Source organism: Ovis canadensis, chromosome 2 (genome assembly GCF_042477335.2).
Source record: "Ovis canadensis isolate MfBH-ARS-UI-01 breed Bighorn chromosome 2, ARS-UI_OviCan_v2, whole genome shotgun sequence".
Classification (NCBI taxonomy): domain Eukaryota; kingdom Metazoa; phylum Chordata; class Mammalia; order Artiodactyla; family Bovidae; genus Ovis; species Ovis canadensis.
Window position 1 is genome coordinate 13,943,833 of NC_091246.1, and position 25,777 is coordinate 13,969,609.

Consider the following 25,777-nt stretch of genomic DNA (forward strand, 5'->3'; position numbering starts at 1 on the left):
GCCCCTGGTTTCTCGGTCCAGCCAAGTAACTGTTCCCAGTTAAAACATAGGTGTCCCTCCTCCTCCCCAGTCTTCTGCGAGGCTATGGTGCGCACTCGTATCTCTTGGTGCTGAGCGTGAACTGGGGCTGTCTCTGGAAGCCCGCCTCACTAACTCCAGGACCCCAGCAAGCCTCCAAAAGTCTCAGTTTCCTGATTTCCGTGGTGGGGGTGACAGGTTTCCCAGGGTATGACAGGGTTGAGTGAAGATTCCATGATGACCCGGGCCCCTCCCAGTGGCACACGGTCATTTCTCGGGAGGCGCTGCTGCTCAGTTACTGCCTGCCATCTGTCCCTCTTAGTGAGCTTGTCAGGAGGACCGCAGGGTGACAGTTGACCCTGGGTGGGGCCTGGTGTCGGATGGAGGGAGCTGTGGTCCCTGTGCCGGGGCTGGAGGGTGGGGCTGGAGCGGCGCCGCTGTGGGGTGGACACGCTGCAGGTGTGTGTCAGCTCTCTCTGTGGATACTGAAGGCACCGAAAGGTGGCCGCTGGCCCCACAGTGGAGAGGAGAAGGCCGAAGGCCTGGGGGTGTTCTCAGGCTTTACCGTGCGTATGGTCTCGGCCCGCGGTCGGTTGTGAGATTGTGTCTTCCTAATGGCATGTGGTCATGTATGGATGTGAGAGTTGGACTCTAAAGAAAGCTGAGCGCTGAAGAATTGATGCTTTTGAACTGTGGTGTTGGAGAAGACTCTTGAGAGTCCCTTGGCCTGAAAGGAGATCCAACCAGTCCATCCCAAAGGAGATCAGTCCTAGGTGTTCATTGGTAGGACTGATGTTGAAGCTGAAACTCCAATACTTTGGCCACCTGATGCGAAGAGCTGACTCATTTGAAAAGACCCTGATGCTGGGAGGGATTGGGGGCAGGAGGAGAAGGGGAGGACAGAGGATGAGATGGCTGGATGGCATCACCGACTCAATGGACATGAGTTTGGGTGAACTCTGGGAGTTGGTGATGGACAGGGAGGCCTGGCGTGCTGCAGTTCATGGGGTCACAGAGTCGGACACGACTGAGCGACTGAACTGAACAGCACATGGGTAATACTGATGCCGCCAGTCCGGACACCACGCCTGGGTGGCCCTACTCAGGAGTGTGGTGCGAGGTGGCCAGGCGAGGACAAGAGGATGTGGAAGATGCTGAACAGACGCAGCTGTGTGGCTTTCTACCCAGCCTCGTGGAGCAGGTGCACCCAGGTGTCTGGGGTCTGGAGGATGAGATGGGAATCAGCTTGTGAGTGATGGACAACAGGGAGCAGGGGTCCCTGCAGACTTTGAGGGAAGTGTTGGGTGATTTGATTGTGCTATTTGAAACTCCATCCTTCAAGGTCTAGTTTTGCCATGAGAATCCCCCTAAAAGCTGTTTGCTTTGGTCCCAAGCTGAGCTGTGGTCATGCCCTAGACAAGGCTCCCCCACTCCCCACCCCCGCAGCCAGTGGTTCACAGCTGTCTTCACAGACGTACTTCCCACCCTGGAAGGAGATTATTGGATTATTCATGCATCTCTCTCTCTGACTAGCCTCTCAGTTCCCTGAGAGCAGGGCCCTGAGACAGCCTCTTAGTCTCTGAGCCCCGGCACCTGCCGTGGAGCCAGGCTACAGGCAGGCCTCATTAAACGCCTGCGGGGTCATCAGGGGCTAAGCACAGAGTGTTCACACGCAGGAAGAACAAAGCTCCATAACCCAAAGAACAGGAGAACCAAGCCCCTGTGTGGAGGGCCCGGGAGATCAAGCATTGGTGTGGATGGGAGAAGGTGGCGTCAGGAGCTGGCAGGACCTCAACTGAAAATGCGGGGACCGCTTTGGCAGCTAAGATGGGGACACGGGGAGGATGAGTGCTGGGGGCGTGGGTTTAGGCATCAGCTGTGAGAGTTGGGCTCTTGAGTTTTCTGGAGCGTTGGAGGCTTCAACGGTGAGGATGGGAATTTCAGCCAAGAAACAGCTGTTTGGTCCAGGATCCCAGAAGCAGACCTGCTTTTCTGCTTCCTGCAGGGGAGGGCAAGATTTCTGCTGATTGAGAATTGAGAAATTTCTCCCCAACCACCGGTGTGCCATAAGCAGTGCTTCTCAAGGCTGAGTGAAGCTGGGAGGTAGGGATCTGTCCCGTGGTAGGGGGCTAGAGACACACCACCGTTAGCATGTTGAACCTCTAGCCAGGGAAGAAAGGACCCCCTGGGGTGTGGGGGCTAACGCCTGAACCTCAGATGCCCTGTGAGTTAGGGTTCACCTCATTTTCCTGCGGAGGAATTGGAGTCTCAGGTTCAGCAACTTGCCCACAGTCATGCAGCTGGGAGGCCGAGGAGTCAGGCTCCGACCTGGGGCTGGGGGCCAGGGAGTGTCGAGGTGGGGGCGGGGGGGGGGGCGGGGGGCGGGGGGGGGGCAGCCCCGCCTAGGGGAGGAGAGGAGGCGGTGGAGCAGGGTCAGAGCTGTGATGGGCTGGGGAGGGCTGCCGGTGCCAGGGGCTGGGGGCCAGCGGGAGCACCAGGGAGAAGCAGGGTCAGGTGAAGGCAGAAAGGGGCGAGGAGGTGGCCGAGTGTCACGGGGTGGAGGTTTAAGCAGTTACACACCCTGTGCACCAATGAGGCCTCAGGTGATAGCGTTTTAAGTTCAGTTCCGTTCAGTCGCTCAGTCATGTCCACTCTTTGCGACCCCATGAACCACAGCACGCCAGGCCTCCCTGTCCATCACCAACTTCCGGAGTTCACCCAAACTCATGTCCATTGAGTCAGTGATGCCATCCAACCATCTCATCCTCTGTCGTCCCGTTCTCCTCCTGCCGTTAATCCTTCACAGCATCAGGGTCTTTTCAAATGAGTCAGCTCAATAGCATTTTAAGTGCTATCAATTTGATTTTTGAACTCATTATTACTCATAGAAAACTTAGGCAATACAGAAAGGTTGAAAGAATGGACAAGTTAACAATTTTCACATCCTGTGAGTTCCTGTATACTTTATACAAGGACTGTTAACAGTTGTGCTCACACTGTAGGTACAATTTTAAAACCACCTTTTTTTTTTTTTTTACTTATATTTTCCATGTCATTATGAAGTCTTCATGGACATCCCGTGGCTGTTTTGATTTACTTAACTGGCCTTCTGAGCTTGGAAATCTGGTTTTTGTTTGTCGTTTTCAATGTTATGTCTCTGCGAGGAAGATCTTTGGTTTTATTTTATTTAAATCTTTGTTTTATTTAGATCTTTGTTTTATTTAAACTTCCATGTCTCAATATATCCTGACAGTAGGGTCCTAGAAATGACCTACCAGGTCAAAGCACCTCCCAGTGTTGTTGGAATGATGTGCTGTTGGAAATGCTGACGCGAGCCTGCTAGGAGTGCAGGTGTCAGCCTTGTGCACATTAGCCATTCACTGGTGTGTGTGTGTGTGTGTGTTTTTCACAAGCATTTGATAAGCACCTTTGGGAAAAACTCCATTCTCTGTGGCTGGGTGAGCACAGCAGCAGCTGCTAGCATCCTGGGCTTGGCTGGGACAGGTGGGAAGTTTGATGGTACATGATGTCCCCGCCCTGCCTGCACCGTCACAGGTCCAGGAGCCTGGCACTGCCAGAGGGCCTCTGGCCGCAGGGTCCAGGCAGTGCCCGCTTGTGAGTCTGGAGCCGCCCGCCTTCCCCGCCGTAGCATTCCGGACCCGGAAGTAGTTCCGGGTGTGTGTAATGGGGAGTGTCATGCTCCCCGTTCTGTCCTTTTGCCCATGTCATGCGCAGGTGCATTACAGGGCACCTCAGGCTTGCTAGGAACGGCTCCAGGACACAGCCGGTAACAGTAAAGCCCCTGCCTTTAAGGAACTTCCATTCTAGTGGGAGGCATGGACTTGGGTATTGGGAGGAAGCAAGCCATGGTATCTAACATGTCTAAGGGTGAACAAGGAAGAAGGGAGATTGGGAAGGCCTCACGGATCCGACACTTCGAGTGAGGGATGGAGCCAGGTGGAGGATGTTGGAGGGAGAAGAGTTCCAAACAGGTGGAACAGCACCTGCAAACACCTGCGGTGGGAGCAAGCTTGGAACATTGGGGTCCAGGGGAGGGGGGCAGTGCGGCTGGAGGAGGGAGCAGAGGAGGCGGATAGGGAAGGCACCCCGCCGCCCCCGCCGCCCCAGTGCAGCAGGATGAGGTCCAGGACCCAGAGTTCACTCTTCCACTGGCGGGTTCTGGAGTCAGAGGGCCACTCCCACCATTGGAAGCAGTGGAGGCTAACCTGGTGCCTTGCCGTGTTCTCCAGGGGGTGATTGCTCAGGCCTGTTTGGTGGGGACGACCTGGGCGTGAAAGCCCAGACTTTGGGAAGTCACTGGCTCCATTGGCCCTTTGATTTCCTCCTCTGTGCAATGAAGGACTTGAGCTAGGAGACTGGTAAGGACATGTTGAGCTTTCCAGGGCTGGGACCCTCTGCCTTGTCCTTAGTTAAATGTGCCGGTTAGATCTTGGATTGTTTTGGTTGAGCTAATATTGTTGTTTAGTTGCTAAGTCCTGTCCAACTCTTCAGCGACCCCATGGACTGCAGTCTGGCAGGCTTCTCTGTCCATGGGATTTCCCAGCCAAGAATAATGGAGTGGGTTGCCATTTCCTTCTCCAGGGGATCTTCTGACCCAAGGATCAAACCCGCATCTCTTGCATTGCAGGCGAATTCTTTACCACTGAGCACCTGGGAAGCCAGTTGAAGTAATAGGAGTGTATAAAGTGCAGTTGTTGATACATATTTAGTTCTTAATAGGGTTAGCCTATAAGGTTACTTTGTTACAGACCAGAGGCTTTCAGCCAGCTGTGGGTGTCTGACAGTAGTGATGAGAAGCAGGTGGGGGATAGGGGACACCCCCCCCCCCCCCCGCCATGGTTTATCCACTCAACTGTCTTTTTATCCTATAGTTAATTCTTGAGCACCTGCTGGGTACCAGGCCCTGGAGCATGGTTTTTAAAAGACCCTTCCTTCATGAAGTTCACAATCTAGTGTAGCAGTCTTGTGCCAGAGGATTGTGGTAGGGAGGGATCCTTGTTAGAAAGACAAGGGTGCCTCCTGCTGCTGCTAAGTCACTTCAGTCATGTCCGAATCTCTGCGACCCCTTTGACGGCAGCCCACCAGGCTCCCCTGTCCCTGGTATTCTCCAGGCAAGAACACTGGAGTGGGTTGCCATTTCCCTCTCCAATGCATGAAAGTGAACAGTGAAAGTGAAGTCACTCTTTGCGACCCCACGGACTGCAGCCCACCAGGCTCCTCTGTCCATGGGATTTTCTAGGCAAGAATACTGGAGTGCCTCCTACCTTGTGCCATATACAAAAATTAACTCAACATGGATTAATGCCCTAAATATAAAAGCTTAAAGACTTGGAACTCTGAGGGAAAAACAGGGATAAATCTTCATGTCCTTGGAGTTAAACTTGGATGTGACACCAAAAACGCAAGCAACAGAAGAAAAGTAAATTGAACTTCATTGAAATTACTCTGGTGCCTAAAAGACATAATCAAAAAAGTGAAAAGAAAGCCTGCAGAATGGGAGAAAATATTTGCAAATCATATCTGATAAAGGTTTAATGTAAGAATATATAAAGAACTTCTATAACTAATCCAAATTAAGATAACCCAATTTAAAAATAGGCAGAGGACTCAAATACACATTTCTCTGAAAATCTGCAAATAGCCAGTAAGCACAATGAAAAGATGCTTAGCATCATTAGTCATTAGGGAAATGTAAATTAAAACCACAGTGAAGTATCACTTGACATCTACTAGGAAGGCTGTTATCAAAAGTACTGGTAAGGATGTGAAGAAGTTGGAACCCTCTTATATTGCCAGTAGGAATGTTAGATGGTACGACCTCTGTAGAAAACAGTTTAGTGGCCCTTCAAAAGGCCAAGCATGGAATTCCTGCATGACCCAGCAAGTCATGACCCGCTTCTAGGTGTACACCCCAAAGCAGTTACCGATAAAGAGATGTAATTGCAGCACTATTTACAATATGATAGCCACACGGTGGAACCAGCCCAAGTGTCAACAAATGAATGGATAAACAAAATGTGGTCTCTCTGTACCATGGAATATTATTCAGCCTTGAAAAGGAATGGAGTTCTTATACATGCCACAGCATGGATGAACTTTATACATTAGGCTAAGTGAAATAAGCCAGTCACAAAGGGACAAATATTGTATAATTCCACTTATATGAAATATTTAGAATAGGCAAATTCATAGAAAATAGCTGGTTGCCAGAGGTTGTGGGAGGGAGCAGGGAGTTATTGCTTCATGGGTACAGAGTTTCTGTTTGGAGGGATGGAAAAGTTTGGGAAATAAATCGTGGAGTTGGTTGCACAATGTTGTGAATGTAATTAATGTCTCTGAATTGTACATTTAAAAATGGTTGACATGCACATGTTCTGTTTAAGCACACACCAGAGCAGGTGGTGCGATGTCTGGGGGGAGTATGACTTCATCAGGAGCCACTGGGCCTGGGCTCTGCTCTGTGCCAGGTGACCTCAGGCATGGACCTCGCTGTCTAACCTGGGTCCCGCGTCTGATATGGGAGCTGGATGAGATGAGAGGGGTATACTCTGGTGGCTCATGGGAGGTGGTCAGGAGATGCCTTGCCATCCTCTTTAAATTCCGCTCTAAACTGGTGAATAACAGAACATCTGGTGGTTTTGTTCCAATTAGCATTAATTACCTGCTCATCTGTTTTTTGCCTTTTTTTTTTTTTTTGGTCAGATGGTGGCCTAGCCTTTCCCATCACGTTGTGCCCATGCATCTTTGGTGGCTGGATTGTGTTTTCCCCCTAAAGCGGGCTCACCTGGGCCCCAATTCTTCATGTTGGTCACCTGCTCCTTCTTCCCTACCTGCTTTACTGTGGTTTCCTTTGGAAGTCTGCTGTGCTGTGTCACTGTTGTGTCCAACTCTGCGACCCCAAGGACTGCAGCCCACCGGGCTCCTCTGTCCATGGGGATTCTCCAGGCAAGAATACTGGAATGGGTTGCCATGCCCTGCTCCAGGGGATCTTCCAAGCCCAAGGATCCAACCCAGGTCTCCCACATTGCAGGTGGATTCTTTACTGTCTGAGCCACCAGGGAAGCCCTTGGAAGTCTGCTGCTGCTGCTAAGTCGCTTCAGTCGTGTCTGACTCTGTGCGACCCCACAGACAGCAGCTCACCAGGCTCCCCCGTCCTTGGGAATCTCCAGGCAATACTGGAGTGGGTGGCCATTTCCTTCTCCAATGCATGAAAGTGAAAAGTGAAAGTGAAGTTGCTCAGTCGTGTCCGACTCTTTGTGACCCCACGGACTGCAGCCCACCAGGCTCCTCCATCCATGGGATTTTCCAGACAAGAGTACTGGAGTGGGGTGCCATTGCCTTCTCCGTTGGAAGTCTGAGCCTTCCTAATTAGAAGTCATCTGAGCACCCAGCCATGGTTACGGTTCCACTTGGTGGAATACTATAAAACCATAACAAAAATCCCAGTAAAGTGTTTGAAATACCTGGACAAATGTTTCATTATGCGATGATGGGAAAGAGTAGGCTGTATGGTTATATAGACGTGAAAGTACAACTTAAAAAAAGCCCTCCCCAAACAGACAGCACTATTCATGTGTTGGAGCGGCACTCTCCTTCCGGTGGTCGGAGTCAACTTGTTTTTTTCACAGGCGTGGAGGTAGGTAGGTTCTGTGCTGCCCAAGTACCCCCAGTATGTAGCCAGATGAAAAAAACTTCAAGGTTTGGGTGCTGTGAGGCTGTCCTGAATCCTCCTGGAAACCCAGGCCCCTGCCACACTCAGGCTCCACTCTGCCATCCCCATCCCCCCACACCCAGTGGCTATCCTCATGAGATCCAGTGGCTTGGAGCCAGCATGTGTGCCCCAAAGGTGAGTTGGCAGGGATCTGGTTGAGCGCAAGTTCACTGAGAAACCCAGGCCCCTGGGGGCTGCAGTGTACCCAGGCCTGAGTCTTTCTCAATTCCGAGATCCTTGGAGGCAGGTGCCGTGGAAAGGGATTGGCCAGACACTCTCAGGATCTCCCTGGAAGGAGAGCTATTAGTCACGGGGTAGGAGAGGCCCAGGCCAAACCCAGGGCCTGGCCTCAGGAAATGAGGTGCCCCCCCCCCTGCTCTCCCGCTGTTAATAATTAGCTCAGGGTGGCTGCCTCTGGAGCTGGAAGGGCCTTCAGATGTTCTGGGCGCTCGCTCCAGCCTACGCCTTTTATAAAAGTGAGGCGAAGTCCCTTGCTACATCTCCACAATTCTGAAAGATTCCTGTTCCACGCTTCTCTAAAATCACAATCCTCACAATCAGAGGGTACTTTGGAGGTACTGTCCCTTTAAAAGAACTCTTCTGAAACACCTGTTGTCCCTTTAGAACAGAGGGACGATGGTAATAAATACCCAGGCATTACTCAGGTTTCTGGTGTTGCGGAATTAATTAGAGGGAAAAGGGGTTTTTCTGGATCATTTCCTCCCTAAGAGGAAGTTTACCAACATGTGAGCTGGGGGAGTGCCGATGAAGACGATCTCAAAGGGCGAGAACATACCTGTAGTCGGTCGTGATGAGGTGGGGCCTTTTCCCTGCAGCAAAGCACCTGTAATTCACCTTCCTCTGAGTGCACAGGCCAGGGAACTCAGTGGGGAGGTATGGGGTGCCCTGCACCAAGCTGGGGCCCTCATGCCGTTTGGTGGCTGACTGCGACTTGGGCAGGGTTCTCCCAGTGTCTCCTCTACCATCTGTCAAATGCGGACAGCTGGGCCCCATCAGATAATGGGGAGTCAGGAGGAATGGACGTGCATGTATTTGGAAAACCTCAAAGCCCTGTAGGGCCCTTGGTTGCTCCTCAGGGTAGGAAGCCTGGCAGTGGGAACGGCCCCGGGACTAATGAGGGGTCAGAGAGGGCCGCTGTAAAGGCTCAGTCCTCAGGGTAGCTGGGGCTAACTGTCTGCAGAGTTAGATGCGAGATTGCTGCTCCTGCGCATTACTTAGAGATGCGGAAACAGACTTTTGAGAGTGAATTCGTCCAAGGTTCCATCAGCCTGGGCGTGGCAGAACAGAGATTGGAACGCTAGTCTGGTGCATTCCTTCAAACCTCCAGTTGGCCCTGGCCACCGGGTAGGGGGGGAGCCCAGACAGCAGTGTCCCTGGTCAAGTGGCTTGAGGACTCCTGGAAACCAAAGAGCGGATCATATGTCCGTATTTCCAGCTCCCAGCATGTGGAAGGTCTCCGTACAAATACATAAATGCAGCTACAGCAGCAACAAGATGCATTATTTTCATTTCATTATTCCTAAATACTAATCTGATGAGCATTTTGGCATGCCCTTATAAGTCTTTTTTTTTTTTTTAAGAGTTTCTTTTGTGGTTTCTTTTAATTAGTTTTCTGGCGCCCTCATCTCACCAAGTCAAAGCCCTGAAAATCAAAATAGGCTATATGAAGATAGATTTTTAAATTGGTTTCTAGACCTGCTGGGAGCCAGCAGAGTTACTGTAGCTAATATAACCGGAGATGGCTCCTCCAATGAAAACCTTACAGGCAGAGGATTTTAAAGCTGAGAGGGGCCTTAGAACGCTTGAAGTTGGAAAACCGAGCTGAAAAGAAACGAAGCAGTAACTTTCCAGGTCACTTGGCTGATAAGTGACAAAGAGGGTGGTGCTTTGGTTAAGAATCTGCCTGCTCTGCAGGAGACCTGTGTTCGATCCCTGTGTCAGGCAGATCCCCTGGAGAAGGAAACGGCGACCCACTCCAGTATTCTTACCTGGAGAATCCCATGGACAGAGGAGCCTGGCGGGCTACAGTCCATGGGATCACAAAAAGTTGGACACGACTGAGCCACTAACACTTTGGTGGTGGGAGGGGAGTTAGAGGGTATTTTTCTCTGTGTTTCCTTGAGATAACATTATGGCGCGGGCTGCTGGTGGCAAGGACTGCGTTTCTCCGGGCAGGCTGCTGCTGGCCTCAGACTCCTTGGCAAGAACAGAGCTGGCGGGATGGTCCAGTTGTGAGATTCCAGCTTCTTGGCTGGGATGTGCCGCGATTAGCACATCTCAAACCTTTCACAGTGACTTTAGCTGTTTTCTTTTCTGAAGGCTTCTGCTGCTTCTGGCTGTACAGGGGTGGGGGCTGGAGCCTAAGATAGAAATATCATTGACTGACACCCAAATGGGCGTGTCTGTGCCCCAAGGGCAAATATTAGCACAGTATTTTTGTAAAGTTTATGCAACTTGATTCATGTCCCTGTAGAGTAAATTTATTCCATCCTGTTTTCCAGCCTGTTTGGGGCCCAGTGGAACTATTCAGAGGGAGAGTGAAGAGAGATGGGTAGCTTAATTTTAGGTAGAAACTTCTCAGGATAAGATCGACTTCATCGTCTATGTTTTTAGCTTTACATACTGCTCTTTGTCTGTTCATACTATTTTGTCCTCTGTTTCATAGTTTAACAGGTCATTTTAGCTTTTTTTCTGCCCAAGATTGAGGTATCCATTTAGAATTATTTCCCCTGAGAAATCCAGCTTTGACCCAGTGCTACTTTGAGCGCTACTTTGGGTTTTGGCACTTTTGAAATGGAAGTCATAGAATATTGGTCCTGGAAGCTGGAGGAAGTTCACCTCTCCTACCCCTTCCAGTGCCGGCCTGCCCTCTGCAGCTTACCAAGGGCCTTATCCCCCTTCTCTGCTTGATTACATCTAGCGCTGGGGAGCTCACTCCCTTCCAAGGCTGTCCCTGCTGTATTTGTGCAGCCCTGAGTGTTCAAAAGCTCTTCCTTTTTTTTTTTTTTTTGTTTTCATCTTCTACCTATTGAACCTTTGGGGTCTGAAACAATCAGTCTCATGATGGTAGTAGTGATAAGTACCATTCGTCAGGCCCTGCTAGTGGCAGCTAGTTTGCATCCATGTACCTTCAGTGCTTAACACAACCCAGGAAACAGAATTTCCCCCTTTCTGCAGATAAGGAATCTGAATCTTGGGCAGGGTGATCTCTTTATGTTCACATAGCTGGTAAGTGGTTAAATAGGGTTTCCAGTTCACATCTCTGCCTGATTCAACTGATGCTGACCTCACCACCTCTAATTGTGTCCTGATTCCTCTTCTGTGTGACACCCTGGATTTTTGAAGAACCTACTCTCCTCTTTCAGATTTCTCTAGGATTTCAGTTATTCCTCAGACACTCCTACTAATAAATCTGTTTTTGTGGGGTTCCTAAAATGTGCATGTGCCTCCCCTCCTGGCCTTTGCACACATGGTGTGCAATTTCCAGACTGCTACTGCTTCCCCCTGGCCAATTCCCCCTTTATCCTGCAGACTTTCCCTTGGAGCCTCTGTGAGCCAGTCCTGCCCCCTACCCCAGCTTCCCTGGCTCGGATCGGGAGCCTTTCCGCTGTTCCTCTAGTACCCTGAGCTTTCATGCCTCTTAGAATGTAAAACTCCAGGCATCTCTGCCTTCACCCACCCCATTCCCTTGGCCTGGCACCGAGCAGGTGCCCAGTTAGCAAATACTGAGTAAGTAAAAGGTCCAGAACTCCTGCCAAAGTAATAACAAAGGCTGGAAGCAATCATAAATGACATGGGTTGGCCTGGGAAACTCCAATCCCAGTCCCATGCAGGGGTTTGGCTTGGAGGTTGTGTTGACAGCTTGTCTGGTAGCAGGTCCCATGGGTCATCTCCCCCAGCGTGGTTTGCTTCAGTCCCTCCACTGCTGGCAAGTGTCTCTCTCTTTTTTTTTTTCTTTTTCTTCTACCAGAAGGCGGGCTTGCTGGCCTCTGAAGTTTCTGGGTTCACTGAGGTGGCACCCACAAAGCCTCCATGTGCACAGAGAATGGTTCTAGGATGTCTGGATCCCGCCAAATGTGTGGTTTAGTACCACACCATGATAACCTCTTCTTAAACATTGTTTTTAAACTTCAGAAACTCTCATTTTAAAAAAGCTGTGAAAGTGATGTTAAAATTTGGGAGCGTGCTCCCTGGGGCATGCTGGGGCGGGTGGGGGCGGGGAGGCATCATGTTTGGAAGGAGCAGGAGGACACTCGCCCCAGCCTCCTTGACAGCAAAACACATGCACTTGAGATTTGTGTTTTTTTCCTCGGTGGTACTTCAAGAAAGAGGAGAAAAAGAAGGTGATGGGTTCACAGGTTGAGCGTGTTTTCTGGTCACCGAGGAGCGAGCTGTGTGTTGCAGGTGCTAGCTGGCCTCTCATTACAGCCCTGGACTCCTGGCTCGTGGGACGTCAGAGGTTGGTTTCTCTTTATAGCAACATTACCTCTGTCCCTGAAACTGCCTGCGGCTCCCACAGCATTCTTTGTCTTGCCCTTCAGGCAGCTTAAAACTACTTCTTGTTATCCTCCCGGTATCAAGTATAACTTTTATTTGGTTAGTTTTGTGCGTGTCATGGTGTCGGGCCTATAAATAAACCCAACTCCATAATAAGAAAACTATTTGACGTTTTGAAGTTGTAGGAGAACAAGGGCGCTAATTGCAGGCCTCCATTGGAATACCACTGATCCTACATATGACCCCTACCCTGCTTCCCAGGGGCTCCCTGAACAAGTTACGGATCCTATGGAGTAAAGGGCTTGATCCCAAGATGGTACTTCCAGAGTATTGGGATTAATAATTGCAGAGATGGGGAGGGATAAATTAGGAGGTTGGGATTAACATATACATACTGCTGTATTAAAAAATAGAAAACCAACAGAGACCTGCTGTATAGCACAGGGAACTATTCTCAATATTTTGTAATAACCTATACAAGGGAAGAGCCTGAAAAGGAATGTGTATGTGCGTATAATTGAATCACAGTGCTGTACACCTGAAAGGAACACAGCATTGTCAATCAACTGCACTCCAATTAAAACATAAAAATAAAAACCTAAAAAAGGGACTAACAATTGCAAGATAATTTGGGTATTGAGCTGTGGTATTAAGGCAACTTGTGTGAGCATTTTCTTCCATATGGTGAGTAATATGAAGTCAGAGTTAAAAACTCATAAATGCATTCATGGAAGCATTTTTCTAAATAAAATTTATTAAGCACTTTTATATATGCATACCCAAATTAAAAATAAGTCTTGTGTACCAATACTTCCATTGTCAGCTGTGATTATTGCATTCATTAGCAGGCTTAAAGCTTTAAAGATGTTAGTTAAAATTTTTTTGGTATGTAGGCCCAGGACAAAATAGTTTATTGGTCTTATCATTGAATTAGCATCATGAAAATGCCTCTCGGTGAATAGATTTTTGTAATTTAGTAAGTATTCAGTAGTAATTATGTTTACATTCTAAGCTATTTTTTAAAATAAGTTAGTATATTTCTGTTTATTATTATGCAGTGTTGTACTTTGGAAATTAAAGCCAAGTAAGTGGGGGGAAAATGGCAGAAGGTAGTGCTGATAAATTTATGAAAATTATAGTCATGAGAATATTGAACTGCATTGTACCAGTTGTATGGTAACACGGTTATCAGCTGCACATAATTTAAAATAAAGTGAAAATAGTTATTTCTAAGATATGGGCATGTCACAAATGAACTAAAATCACTGGTTGTTAATTAGTTGGAGTGAGTTTATTAACATTTGTGAAGCATATAACTTGGATATTATGAATTGCTAAGAATTGCTGTCTGTGAAAGATGTGAACTAATTTGAATGAGTCAAGAGGACAGACAGTCACACGACAGGATCCTTTCTGAACGGAGTTTGTTGTCGTGTTGCTCTCTTCCTGTTGTGACCGCAGCACTGATTCCAGCACCAGCATGCAGCCTGGTTACTTCAGCACTGCCTTCGGAAGTGCCTCCAGGCTGAGTGACGGGGCAGCTGAGCTGTAGAAACCCCTTCTGGTGCTGGGAAGCGACTAGCAATAGAGACAGGAAAACGGGCTTGGAGGGAGTGCTGACCTAACCAAGCCCCTGACTGTAGGCACAGTCGGTCAGAACTGAAAGGTGATACCTGGCTGAGAGTTTTGCATGGCCCTGGTGCTCAGGCCCCCTGCATCAGTGTCCCCTTGGGACACTGACTACAAATGCAACTTCTGCCTGACGGCTAAAGCAAGGCAGAGTCCTGGTTAGGAGCATCCCTGGATAAGAAGGAAAGAAAGAAAGAAAGGGGTATCACCAGAACAATTTGCAACATTTTGGTATGGACTATAAATACTTTATTGATGTTAAATTTCCTCAGTGTGATTACGGTGGTTATGAAGTACCCTTGTCCTTGGAAGATACTTACTAAACTATAGAGGTAAAGAGGCATGATATCTATAGCTTCCAAGTGTTCAGTATTAATCAGGAGAATGAGGGGTATGTGTATGTGCAGGGGAGAGTGTGAAAGAGTACGTGGTAAAATGCTGCTTTTATAATTCAAGCAGGCAGGGTTTATTAAGCAGGCAGCAGATAGTACACCTTTGAGACGTGAGAGCTGGCCATCCCCCGTAGGAGTGACTTACACAATGTTTTTTTTTTTTGTAATTGAGGGATATTTTCTTTACAGAATTTTGTTGTTTTCTATCCAGCTAATGTTAAGGTTTTGAAAGATACTCATTTGGCTGAGTCGGGGGCACTCAGCATCTTCGTTGCATCGCGCGGGATCCTTCGTTGCAGTGCACAGACTCTCTAGTTGTGATGGTCTTAGCTGCTCTGTGGCCTAATGGCATCTTAGTTCCCCAGTCAGGGATTGAACCCCCAGCCCTTGCATTGCAAGGCAGACTCAACCACTGGACCACCAGGGAACTCCTGCAAAATGTTTAAGTGGAATCCAGGCCAGGGGGGGAATACAGGAGCTCTGTTTTTCTTGGAACTTTTCTATTGTTTAGTCACTAAGTCGTCTGACTCTTTTGTGACCCCATGGACTCCAACCCACCAGGCTCCTCTGCCCATAGGATTTCGTGGGCAAGAATACTAGAGTGGATTGCCATTTCCTTCTCCAGGGGATATTTCCCACTCAGGGATCAAACCCGGGTCTCCTGCATTGGCAGGTGGATTCTTGACCATGGGCCACCAGGGAAGGCCCAACTTTTTTGAAAGTTCAAACAAAAGGAAATTGCAAGTTTTAAAAAGCAGTTTCCAAAGTCCTTGCAAAACCAGAATTTCTATGGATGGTACCCAGGGATCTGTGTTTTAGCAAGCTACCCAGATGACTCTTAAGTACATTTGAGTTTTATTTAAGTCCCTGCTTAAAGAGTCTCCTTTTAATCATTGGTTTTTGTTTGTTTGTTTGTTTTAGCAACTTAAGTATACACTATTGCAGTTTGATCTGAATCTAGTGCTTGATAAGTGATAAATCCCCATACAGATTTTGTAAATTTTCTCTTTAGGATACCCCAGTTACTGCAGGGGAGTGTAAGGAATGCTGAGGCGCAGGCTAAGAACAGATTGGAACTAGAAGCTCCATTACGGGGTGAACTGGTAATTCAACCCAGCTTCTGTGTTTACTGTGAAAAGGAAGAAGCAGTATTGGTATTAGCAGTTAAACAAAACATTTATCTTAAATACATCAAATACTGATATTTGAGAAGCACGCAGTTTGAGTCATCCGTCTAGCATGGCTGATTGTGTATGAATGTTTATTACCTTTCCATCTAGAGAGGTCCCTCTTCTGCCTATCAGACATCTGTTGAGGCTTGTAAATAGTCTAAAGGAAAAAAAAGGGAAGAGAGCTCCCCTGAGTTCAGGAGGGAAAGGGAGAGACTTAGGTGACAGAGAAGGCTTTGTATATTCTAGGAGACTTTTACAATGAGCTGAGCCATGGATGGTAAACCAGAAAGGAGCCTAACTGTACGTGTTTCCCTTGAGGAAGAGGGAGGCAAGTCATGCTCAGAGCTGAAGTGTATTCCTCTGGAGGCCACTAGGGGGTGGCATTGGCCTAGGTCAAGCTTGGGGATGTCAGGCCAATTATGTAGGGAGCCAGCCGTGGTTGTCTGTGTGGTTTACTCTCAAATTGCTGCTGCTAAGTCGACTCTGTGCGACCCCTTTGACGGCAGCCCACCAGGCTCCCCCGTCCCTGGGATTCTCCAGGCAAGAACACTGGAGTGGGTTGCCATTTCCTTCTCCAGTGCAGGAAAGTGAAAAGTGAAAGTGAAGTCGCTCAGTCGTGTCTGACTCTTAGTGACCCCATGGACTGCAGCCCACCAGGCTCCTCCATCCATGGGATTTTCCAGGCAAGAGTACTGGAGTGGGGTGCCATTGCCTTACAAATCAGCACCGCTACTTTTGCACTCTTTGAGTTAGGGATGTAGTTCTTATTCTTAAAAACAAGGGGTATGACATAACTTTAGCACTCCTTTTAAAATGATCAAAATGGAGTTGGGTTGCTTTCTAACTTAGGGGAGAAGACTCCTCTCCCTTCTTCCTGTCCATGATTCCTTGGCTTGTGAAAAGAACAAACGTTCCCCAGATGAGTGTGTAGACCCTCAGGAAGCAGCACACAGCATCACATCCGTCTCAGGCTCCAGGGCAGGTGATGGCAGCTCTGTTCCCCGACTCTGACCACCAAGGCTCTGGTGTCTGGACGCCTGCTTCCAGGCCCATTGAGTTGGTAGAGCAGCTGAAAGGTGTATCACATCTACAGCTATAGGGAACGCTAGGGCATCTGTATTTGAAATAGTGCATTTGTGTTTGTCCTGCAGAATCCAGACTCTGCAGTCAGCATCTGATGGCATTATAACTTATAATGCCAAGCTTAACATTGCTTTTGTTTGTTTGGGGCCAGTTATGCTCAGAGACTGAGATTTAACCCAGGTTTGCTGTGGGAATTATGATTTATAATATTTTACAAGCCAATAGCATGCAGGATGTCAACTGGAAAAAATAAAAAATAAAAAGCACAGCCTAAAAGTTGAGAAATGCATTTTATTTGGCAGACTTTCTGAGGACTTCATATCCTGAGAGGCAGCCTCTCAGATAGCTCTGAGGGTCTAAAGAGGTAAGGGAAGGAGCCAGGATATATAGGGTTTTGTTTTGTTTTGTTTTAACAGTGACCAAATAGTTGGGACATCAAAAGATTCCTGTTCATTAGAGAAAACCAGATGTCTCAAATTAAGGAATTTCACTCATTTCTATGTGTGAGAGGCTACAAGAGTCTGGGTCCATTGAAATCATTCCTTTGATATGCACCTTAGCTCTCTAGGGCCAGCGTCCTGGGCTTTTTCTTCCCCAGTGATGAGGGTGGCTGCTGAGGCCAAGGGCCTGGCAGCGGGCAGGCCATGTGTTTCCATCCTGAGTTCCCTCAGGGCTCACCTTCAGAGAGGCTGTAGCGGCAGTGTCCTCTGTTTACTAATATGGCAGGAAGCATTGTTCATTCACTAGGATCATGTCTCTTAATAAGCCAAGAAAGAACACATACCACACCAATGACAGATTGGTTGCATTACTGTTCCAGGCAATGGGGAGTTGGAAGAAGAAGTCCAAATTTAGTTGAGCTAGACCTTTCTAGGAGGTGGTTCTCATAGAGATCATCTTTTGAACCAAAAGCTGCCAGTTTGGGTTCCTTGCTGCTGGGGCACATAGCTTATGGGCAGTTGGCACCAGCATTGCCAGGCTGGGTGAAATGCTCCAAAGGTTATTGTTCCAGGAACCATTACTTGGCCGGCACCGCTGCCTATGTACAAGGAGTAGCCTCGCCAAGGCAGGAACAGACGTCCCTTCTCTTCCCGAGGCTAGCGTGTATTTTAACACCTCTGCAACCAAGAGTAGCCTGGGCGTGGCAGGAGCAAATGTCTCAAGTGCTTTGTAGAGCTATTTAGATCAACAAAGAGTAGCCTTGCTCAGGTCGAACAGTCTTGAGTTGCTGGTCAACCTCCTGGTATTCGGTCCATCAGGCGATGGCCACCAAGCTGTTACTATGGTGTCAGTGACGTGATGGTCCTCGCCACTTCAGGTTTTAAGAGTTGGATTTTTAAAAGTCCTAATAACCAACTTCCAAGCCATTTCATCAAAACAGGCTCTTCAAACAAGTTCCAACCACAAACAACTTTTGTCTGACACCAGCCTTCACAGCATAGATTTGAAATCAAAAGTCAGAACAAAACAGATTGTTATTAAAATGCCTGCTGTTGAGTGTCTGGTATGTATCACATTGTGTAGGCACTTAACACGTGGTGATTCCATGGCTCATGGTAGGTATGGAGCCCCCACCATCTCATTGTACTGAGATGTGCCTCATTCTATAATGTTTTGCAAGTATAATCTTTGTTAAAAACTATAGTCAACAGTAGACCCTGAGGTGTTGTTGTGCATGACATTCTTTTTTTCTTTTTCTCTTAATGCAAAGAACCAGCTGGGCTTCCCTGTTGTAAAATTCATCAGCTCCAGATGTAATCATCTGTGGTTGGAGAGGCCAGTGTGTTCCTGGTTGGGTTGTCGCTTTGTTTAGAATTAAGAGGCTTATAAAGGAAGCCATAGAAACCCTGAGTTCCCCAATTGCCGCGGTACAGGAAACAGGGCTGTTAGTCAGCATCCATTGTCCTGACCGGATTGTTTAAGATGTAATTTCAAGACAATCAGAAAACACCACATGGCTCAATTATGTGGTTATTCAACATCAGGCTCACTCGTATTAAGGTTTGCTTTGGGGATAATTATGGGGAGAACGTTTCTGAAACTCATGAAATTTCACCGAATTATGACGATGTTGGGCCCCAACCTGATTATGTAACAGAGATCATGCGAGGAGGAAAAAGTAGATCTCTTCTGGGCAGCTGGTCTGCAGAGTTTGTCAGCAGCTGGCTGCGGGATCATGCGGGGAGCACCACTAACCCTGGTTAAGTTAGTAAGTCCCTGGCATACACATGCTGGCGCCGGGCGCAGAGCTGCCCAGGTGCAAGCGGTGTGAAGATCAGACCTGCCGTCGCCACCTCAGCCCGTGGCACTTGCATTTGGAGGCTCCTGTTTGAAATCACGTTTGGTTTTTTCCTGTCCAGGGTCGTGGTGTGCCTTGCTCTCAGTTGTAGCTGCTCTGAGCACCTCCCTGAGTGTCACACATGTGGTCTCTGAGTGGCTCAGATTTTGTGGAACCTGTACAGTTGTCCCTTAGTTGTCCCTTTGGTATCTGCAGGGAATTGGTTTCAGACTGGGATGTGAAAACCTGAGGATGCGTAAGTCCCTTATATATAGTGGCGTAGTATTTGCATATAGCCTGTGACATGATTTAGTGTGCTTTAAATCATCTCTCGATTACTTATAACAGCGGTCCCCAAGCCCCAGGCCATGGGTCAGTACTGTTCTGTGGCCTGTTAGAGACGGGGCTGCACAGCACAGAGTGAGCTGTCAGCAAGCGGAGCTTCATCGTATTGACAGCCGCTCCCCGCAGCTCTCATTACCCCTGAGCTCCGCCTCCTGTCAGATCAGCAGTGGTGGTAGATTCTCAGAGGAGCTCCAGCCCTGCTGATCTGTGCACGTGCGGGATCTAGGCTGTGTGCCCCTTATGAGCATCTAATGTCTGACTATCTGAGTCTGCATTATGGTGAGTTGTATACTTATTTCCTTATATATCACTATGTGATAGTAATAGAAATAAAGTGTACAATAAGTACAGTGCTCCTAAATCATCCCAAAGCCATCCGCCCTCCTTCCGTGGGAAAGTTGTCTTCCACGAAACTGGTCCCTGGTGCCAAAAAGGTCGGGGACCACTGACTTGCAATACCTAATGCAATGTAAATGCGTTAATAGTTACAAATATGACATAAATGCTGTGCTAACTAGGTGTGGTCTCATGCATGACAAATGCAAGTTTTGCTTTTCCCAACTTTCTGGAATTTTTTGTTTTCCTGAAGAGTTTTAATCAGTGACTGGTTGGATCCGAGGCCAAGGAACCTCGGATCCGGAGGGTGAACTGTATTCTAAATCTGAGCATCTGAAACACACTCTGAGGTTCCCCCCAAAACTTGCTCTTCTAGCCCAAGAGGGCCTGACCCTCTGAGGGCTTCCCGAGAGGAATGTCATTCTGTGCCACACCCCGAGATGCTGAGTCACCATCTATGGGGCAGGGACGGATATTTTCTGAAAGCTCTCCAGGTAGCTCTGATGTGCACCTCCCACTAAGAGCCATACTGGAAATGGTTCTATTGTATCTTTAAAAAAAATTTTTTTTTATAAACCGCCTGAAATTCTTCGACAAGAACTAAATAATAAATTTGACATGTGAAATTCAAGGCAGTTAAGGCATTATGGAACATGTTTGTTGTCTTTTGATAACTTTTGGTATTACTCAGAAAATGCACCCCTTCTTCTGATGACATTTTCCTTGGAAAGGGCACGGTGGAGGTGGTGGGGTGGGTGGAATTTCATAAGTGACAACAAGTTCCCATCTATTGCCAGTCCCAGGAGTCTTTTTTGATGAATTTTTGATATTTCCTGTCCCCATCTACAAAAGAATGGAGGTTTTCCTGGAGCTTCTGAAGTAGGATTAGCTTCTGAAATACCCAACGACACCCTTCTGTCCTGGGTGTATCTTCCGCACAGCTTTCATCTCTTCTATGTCTTTGCTGCCTGCAGCTAAGCTGTTCTGCTGTGGTTCCCGAGGCTCGACTCTCCTCAGGCCTCTCGTCAGCTTTATCGTCATTCCTTCCATGCTTCCGGCTGCCAAATCTTGATCTCTGGCCCTGCCCTTACAAACGTATGTGGTTTTCTGAGTGTACGTGACTGCCCATCACAGTGTGGGCCCTGAACCTGCAGCTTCGGTGTCACCCAGCAGTCTGAGAAATGCAGGTTCTCAGGTCCTACCCAGTTCAGTTCAGTCGCTCAGTCGTGTCCGACTCTTTGCGACCCCATGAATTGCAGCACGCCAAGCCTCCCTGTCAATCCCCAACTCCAGGAGTTCACTCAAACTCATGTCCATTGAGTCGATGATGCCACCCAGCCATCTCATCCTCTGTCATCCCCTTCTCCTCCTGCCCCCAATCCCTCCCAGCATCAGTCTTTTCCAGTGAGTCAGCTCTTCGCATCAGGTGGCCAAAGTATTGGACTTTCGACAGTCCTTCCAAAGAACACCCAGGAGTGATCTCCTTTAGAATGGACTGGTTGGATCTCCTTGCAGTCCAAGGGACTCTCAAGAGTCTTCTCCAACACCCCAGTTCAAAAGCATCGATTCTTCGGCGCTCAGCTTTCTTCACAGTCCAATTCTCACATCCGTACATGACCACTGGAAAAACCATAGCCTTAACTAGATGGACCTTTGTTGGCAAAGTAACGTCTCTGCTTTTTAATGTGCTATCTAGGTTGGTTATAACTTTCCTTCCAAGGAGTAAGCGTCTTTTAATTTCATGGCTGCAGTCACCATCTGCAGTGATATTGGAGCCCAAAAAAAACAGTCTGACACTGTTTCCCTGTCTATTTGCCATGAAGTGATGGGACCAGATGCCATGATCTTAGTTTTCTGAATGTTGAGCTTTAAGCCAGCTTTTTCACTCTCCTCTTTCACTTTCATCAAGAGGCTTTTTAGTTCCTCTTTACTTTCTGCCATAAGAGTGGTGTCATCTGCATATCTGAGGTTATTGATATTTCTCTTGGCAATCTTGATTCCAGCTTGTGCTTCTTCCAGCCCAGCATTTCTCATGATGTACTCTGCACAGAAGTTAAATAAGCAGGGTGACAATATACATCCTTGACGGACTCCTTTTCATATTTGGAACCAGTCTGTTATTCTATGTCCAGTTCTAACTGTCGCTTCCTGACCTGCATATAGGTTTCTCAAGAGGCAGGTCAGGTGGTCTGGTATTCCCTACTCTTTCAGAATTGCCCACAGTTTATTGTGATCCACACAGTCAAAAGCTTTGGAATCATAGTCAATAAAGCAGAAATAGATGTTTTTCTGGAACTGTCTTGCTTTTTCCATGATCCAGCAGATGTTGACAATTTGATCTCTGGTTCCTCTGCCTTTTCTAAAACCAGCTTGAACATTTGGAAGTTCATGGTTCACATATTGCTCAAGCCTGGCTTGGAGAATTTTGAGCATTACTTTACTAGCATGTGAGATGAGTGCAATTGTGCAGTAGTTTGAGCATTCTTTGGCATTGCCTTTTTTGGGGATTAGAATGAAAACTGACCTTTTCCAGTCCTGTGGCCACTGCTGAGTTTTCCAAATTTGCTGGCATATTGAGTGCAGCACTTTCACATAGCTCAACTGGAGCTATTTCAATAGCATTACCTCCACTAGCTTTGTTCGTAGTGAGGCTTCCTAAGGCCCACTTGACCTCCCATTCCAGGATGTCTGGCTCTAGGTGAGTGGTCACTCCATCGTGATTATCTGGGTCGTGAAGATCTTTTTTGTACAGTTCTTCTGTGTATTCTTGCCACCTCTTCTTAATGTCTTCTGCTTCTGTTAGGTCCATACCATTTCTGTCCTTTATTGAGCCCATCTTTGCATGAAATGTTCCCTTGGTATCTCTTGATTTTCTTGAAGAGATCTCTAGTCTTTCCCATTCTGTTGTTTTCCTCTATTTCTTTGCATTGATCGCTGAGGAAGGCTTTCTTATCTCTCCTTGCTATTCTTTGGAACTCTGCATTCAGATGCTTATATCTTTCCTTTCTCCTTGGCTTTTCACTTCTCTTCTTTTCACAGCTATTTGTAAGGCTTCCCGAGACAGCCATTTTGCTTTTTTGCATTTCTTTTCCATGGGGATGATCTTGATCCCTGTCTCCTGTACAGTGTCAGGAACCTGCGTCCATAGTTCATCAGGCACTCTATCTGTCAGATCTAGTCCCTTAAATCTATTTCTCACTTCCACTCTAAAATCATAAGGGATTTGATTTAGGCCCCGCCCAGACCTGCTTAAATCCTTGTCTGCATCTTAATAGTCCCTTGGACTGAAAGGAGATCCAACCAGTCCATCCTAAAGGAGATCAGTCCTAGGTGTTCATTGGAAGGACTGATGCTGAAGCTGAAACTCCAATACTTTGGCCACCTGATGCGAAGAGCTGACTCATTGGAAAAGACCGTGATGCTGGGAGGGATAGGGGGCAGGAGGAGAAAGGGACGGCAGAGGATGAGATGGTTGGATGGCATCACCAACTCGATGGACATGGGTTTGGGTGGACTCTGGGAGTTGTTGATGGACAGGGAGGCCTGTCATGCTGTGGTTCATGGGGTCACAAAGAGTTGGACACGACTGAGCGACTGAACTGAACTGAGCATCTTAAGAAGACCCCCAGGTGATGTGTGTGCGTGTGGCAGTGTGAGGGCCCTGGTCGACAGCACCCCAGTTCACAGTGGAGCTTGGGGCCCACTCTGCGTTCTAATCGAAGCCTCCACTCTCACCCATCCTTTTCTCCTGCCTCTTTCCACCGTCCCATGTTTGTCTATTAGGTTGTAATATTTTTTTTTTCCAGGCTATAATCTTGGCTTCAGTGTTCATTTTGTTCATTGATTCATTCAGATATTTATCAACTGCTCCCAGAGCTAGGTGTTGGGAGATGCAGTGAGCGAGACCAAACCTGGTTCCTGCCCTCATGAAGCTCAGCTTCTAGTGGCAGAACCAGATATTAAATTCATCATCATTTATAAATGTGAAATTACGATGAGCAGTGTAGAGAGCCTATAACAAATATATGAGTCATCAGGAATGCCTGGGAAGGCTTCCCTGAGGAGGTGATCTTCATGCCAAGCCCTGAGGCCCGAGTAGGAGTTAACAAGGTGAAGAGGAGCAGAAAGAGCTTCCCAGGCAGAAGCTCATCAGAGAAAGTCTGCAGAAAATTAACTTTTAAACGGACATTAAATTGCTCTTTAAGTCCTTCCTCTTTATCTACTTTTCCACCCAGTCTTGTCAGATTTACACCTCTGTTCCTAAGCCGAGGAGCTGGCCTGGATGTGCATGCCTCCCGCTTGCACAAAGTGGCTGTGTCCTAGGTTGCATATGGCTTTAGCCTTGTTAGTCTAACATTTCATGATGGCATTCACTGGTAAAGCCTCTTTCCTTACTGTCCCCTGATTATACCACGCTCAGATTGCAAACTGCTCTCTAATTCCCTCTTCATTCATGTTTTCAAAAAGTGAACTCCGTTGAAATATACATCAAAAAAAAGCACAAATCATAATGATGTTTGATGCATTTTTACAGAGTACATCAGTGTTATTAGCACCTCAATCAAGAAGTAGACTATACACACCCTAGAAGACCCCTGTCCACCCCCTCAGTCACTGCACCCAGAGGTAACTGCTGTCCTGTCTCCTATCGATTAGTTTTGCCTGGAGCTGGGTCAGTTGAATCATGCTAGGTCATCTATTGAGTCTGGCTGCTTCTGCTCAACACAACACTGGAAGAACTCCGTGTATCACAGGAGTTCATCTATTTTCTTTGCTGTATAGTCTGTGCGTGGCGTGACTCTACCACAGTTTATCCATTCTAGTCGGCCTTTTCCAGTGTGGAGCTATTATGAAGTCTTATGCATGTCTTTTAGCAGATAAGTGTATACTTTTCTTTTGGAAATAAGCCTAGGAGTGGAATTATTTCACAGAATTTGCGTATGTTCAGCTCTAGTAGATACTGCCAAACGGTTTTCCAGATTAGCTGCACTAATTTCCATCCTCACTCATAGTGCCCAAAAGTTCCAGTTGCTCCTCACTGTGGCCAACTTTTGGTTTTGTCAGATTTCCTGGTAGCCATTCTGGTGGGTGTGTGGTACTGTTGCTTCGAGGTTTCACTTTACATTTCTTTGACAACTGATGTTCCCATTTTTTACCTACTTGTTTTTTCTCTTTTTGATTTGTAGGAGCTCTTTGTATATTCTTTGTAGTTATTTATTACAGATATCTCTGTGGGTTGCCTTTTTTTAAAATAGCCTCTTAATGAATAGACATTCTTAATGTAGTCTAATTGATCAATAAATGTCTTCATATTTTAAATAATTTCTGTACCACATTTAGTTCCGTGGTGCAAAAAAAAAAATCTTAGTGGTAGAATACACAAATATATAAAGTAGTAAAACATAAAAAATTATAGGCATGGAAAATATGAATTAGAAGATTTAGACTAGAGAGATAGTAAGACACAAATAAGCCATGTAGTTCTCTGAATGTGTTATAGTTGAGCAATAAATATTGTCTAAAGCAGCTTAGAAGTCAAAACTCAAAGGGAACATGGTTTGTTATCCAACTCACATTTATCTGAGGTCTTCAGATGGTTTTGTGAGGATCCAGGCAGACAGGTGAGGGGTGGATAGACTGAGAGATACATTCAAATGGAAATGGTAATTTGCATATTAGAGCTAACAGTCGTGTCTTCTGTTACAGGTTATTCAGCGATAGTTATGACCTCCCGGTTACGTGCGTTGGGTGGAAGAATTAATAACATACGCACCTCAGAATTACCCAAAGAGAAAACGCGATCAGAAGTCATCTGTAGCGTCCGCTTTTTAGATGGCTTGGTACAGACCTTTAAAGTTAACGTAAGTTCTTTAATTTTTTTCCGAATAAATGCCCCTAAGAAATATTTTTTCATCTCTTGGTTTGTAAAATGAAGAGAATTATTTTAAAATAAAAGCTTGATGTCTCCGACCTTGCATGTTGAGCTTGAACTAGAAATACCCATAAAAACTTTGCCCACATTCTCGTCTCTACATGACGTGTCTTTCCCTCTTACTTGTAAACTGTGTGAGTCTTAGATGTTACTGCCTCTGTGACACCTTTGCCCTCCTGCACTGACTCTCCAGTAATGGTGCCCTGTGCATGCTTTCTTAGAGCCCATGTCACGTTGCGTGAACAGTAGTTACAACCATCAGGTTATATGTCGCTCTTCAAGCTTTTGAGCTCTGTGGAATAGCAACAGTGTTATTTTCACTGTGTCTGCCGCACAGCAGGG

The 25,777-nt window shown here is 47.1% G+C and overlaps 1 protein-coding gene across 12 annotated transcripts in view; it reads left to right on the plus strand.

The window, feature by feature from the left end:
• Positions 1-25,777, plus strand: part of PTPN3 (protein tyrosine phosphatase non-receptor type 3) — a 116,530-nt gene that overhangs the window by 12,817 nt on the left and 77,936 nt on the right. For all 12 annotated transcript variants that reach the window (XM_069575473.1, XM_069575480.1, XM_069575479.1 and 9 more), the window contains one exon: positions 25,210-25,364. In XM_069575473.1, the coding sequence (XP_069431574.1) occupies positions 25,210-25,364 (155 nt within the window). The remainder of the gene's footprint in view (positions 1-25,209; positions 25,365-25,777) is intronic.